The sequence below is a fragment of the Cyprinodon variegatus genome, unplaced genomic scaffold (genome assembly GCF_000732505.1).
Source record: "Cyprinodon variegatus isolate N-32 unplaced genomic scaffold, C_variegatus-1.0 Scaffold394, whole genome shotgun sequence".
Taxonomy (NCBI): Eukaryota; Metazoa; Chordata; class Actinopteri; order Cyprinodontiformes; family Cyprinodontidae; genus Cyprinodon; species Cyprinodon variegatus.
This window is the reverse complement of record NW_015150847.1, coordinates 284,169-285,654: the sequence shown is the minus strand read 5'-3', so window position 1 is coordinate 285,654 and position 1,486 is coordinate 284,169. Positions and strand designations below refer to the sequence as shown.

General features: G+C 44.2%; 1 protein-coding gene across 1 annotated transcript in view; it reads right to left on the bottom strand.

Moving 5' to 3' along the window:
• Window positions 1–323: 323 nt before the first annotated feature.
• Window positions 324–1,486, bottom strand: part of aass (aminoadipate-semialdehyde synthase) — a 34,019-nt gene continuing 32,856 nt past the window's right edge. Inside the window, exons 21-22 of the mRNA XM_015387442.1 lie at window positions 1,129–1,305; window positions 324–1,051 (exon numbers count right to left, since the gene is read on the bottom strand). Coding sequence (XP_015242928.1) covers window positions 933–1,051; window positions 1,129–1,305 — 296 coding nt within the window. The 3' untranslated portion in view covers window positions 324–932. The remainder of the gene's footprint in view (window positions 1,052–1,128; window positions 1,306–1,486) is intronic.

Sequence of the window (1,486 nt, the reverse complement as noted above, 5' to 3'; positions counted from 1 at the left end):
TGTTTCTATTTGCATGTTTTCTAAGTCAAAACAAGGCTTTGTTGGGCTGCTGGATAAAACCTGGACTTCGACGCTATTTCTGACATTTTGAATTGAAAAAGCTTCCTGGATGGGAAGAGAAAAATCTTCAAACTTGGAAACAAAGTCCAGGGGATTGCTTTTTAACTTTTTTTGGAATTAGGGGGATTTAATCAATGAATTCATTTTTCCTTCATATTTCCTTTTTTGTAATGATTCAATGAGGATGATTGGGATCAGGAACATCCATGAATGAACCGTTCCATTCTGGCAATAAGGCAAAACACAGCAATAAAAAACCTGCATGAAGGTTTAATTCAGTCATCAAAACCAGATGTTAGACATGTTGGACTTTCTGGGACATCTCTCCTTTATAAACGTTTCTCATCTACAAACATTCAACTATAGAAGCACAACATATTTTCTAAAAATAGATCTCTACTACAAGCAAAAATACTTTTTTTTTTTCCACATTTCAAAAGGATTAGTTCATCTGGTCAGAGAATAAATAGTCTGCTTCCTCAGAGCAGCGCCTGTAGTGGAAACAGGCTCTACTTGATCAGATAAACAGAAACTGTGATGTCATCAGCGATGCCGAGGCGTTTAAAGCCCGCTCCATACGCAGGTTTCTGACTGATCGTCTCTGCCTGGACGTTAGTGTCGACAATGTTTGGCTCCTTTCCTCCGTCTGTAACAGTGAACCTCTGAGCTGCAACAGACTGGAAACATTAGGCAGAACCATCCTAACCTGGAAGGACCTGTAACAGAAAACTAGGAGCATAGAGGTCATTTAACATGTAACCGTTCCATATGTGGTGATTTTGTCCAATTGTTTGGCCTTAAAGCTTTTTCTGAGGAGAGGGGTTTGAACACGAGTCGACCAGCAGACTGACGGCTCTTAGGGTATTGCTGTCCTACTCCTGCAGGGTGCTCTTGGATATGATGTTCAGTCCTTCCTCCTTCAGCCGGGTCAGAACCGGCCCATAGATGTCCTTGGTCATGGGGACCACCAGGCCCTTGGTGCCGATTTCCCCTACAGAGAATAAAGCCTCGGTTCAGCTGCATCAGCGGTGAGTTAAATACGTGGTTTCAGACGGCCTCATGACTTACCATCCAGAACCATGCGGGCAGCAATGGCTGCAGGAAACCCCACTGTCTTGGCCATGGCAGAGAAACCGTTGGGTTCCCCATAAACCACCAGGCTGATCTCTCTGGTCTCCAGCTCACCGGTTGGATGCCGCAGCCCCACCTCGTTCCTCATAACCACCAGGTCCTGCTCGCCTTTAGCTGAGCACAGAGGAGAACAGGCACCTTTCTATTCAGTTTATTTCTATAGCTCCAATTCACATCATGTCATCTCAGGTCACTTTCAAGTTCACCAGATCATCCAGTCAAATTGATTCAGTTTTCTATCTAAGGAAAACCAGCTGATTGCATCGACTCATTGACTCTTCAGCAATCCCTCACA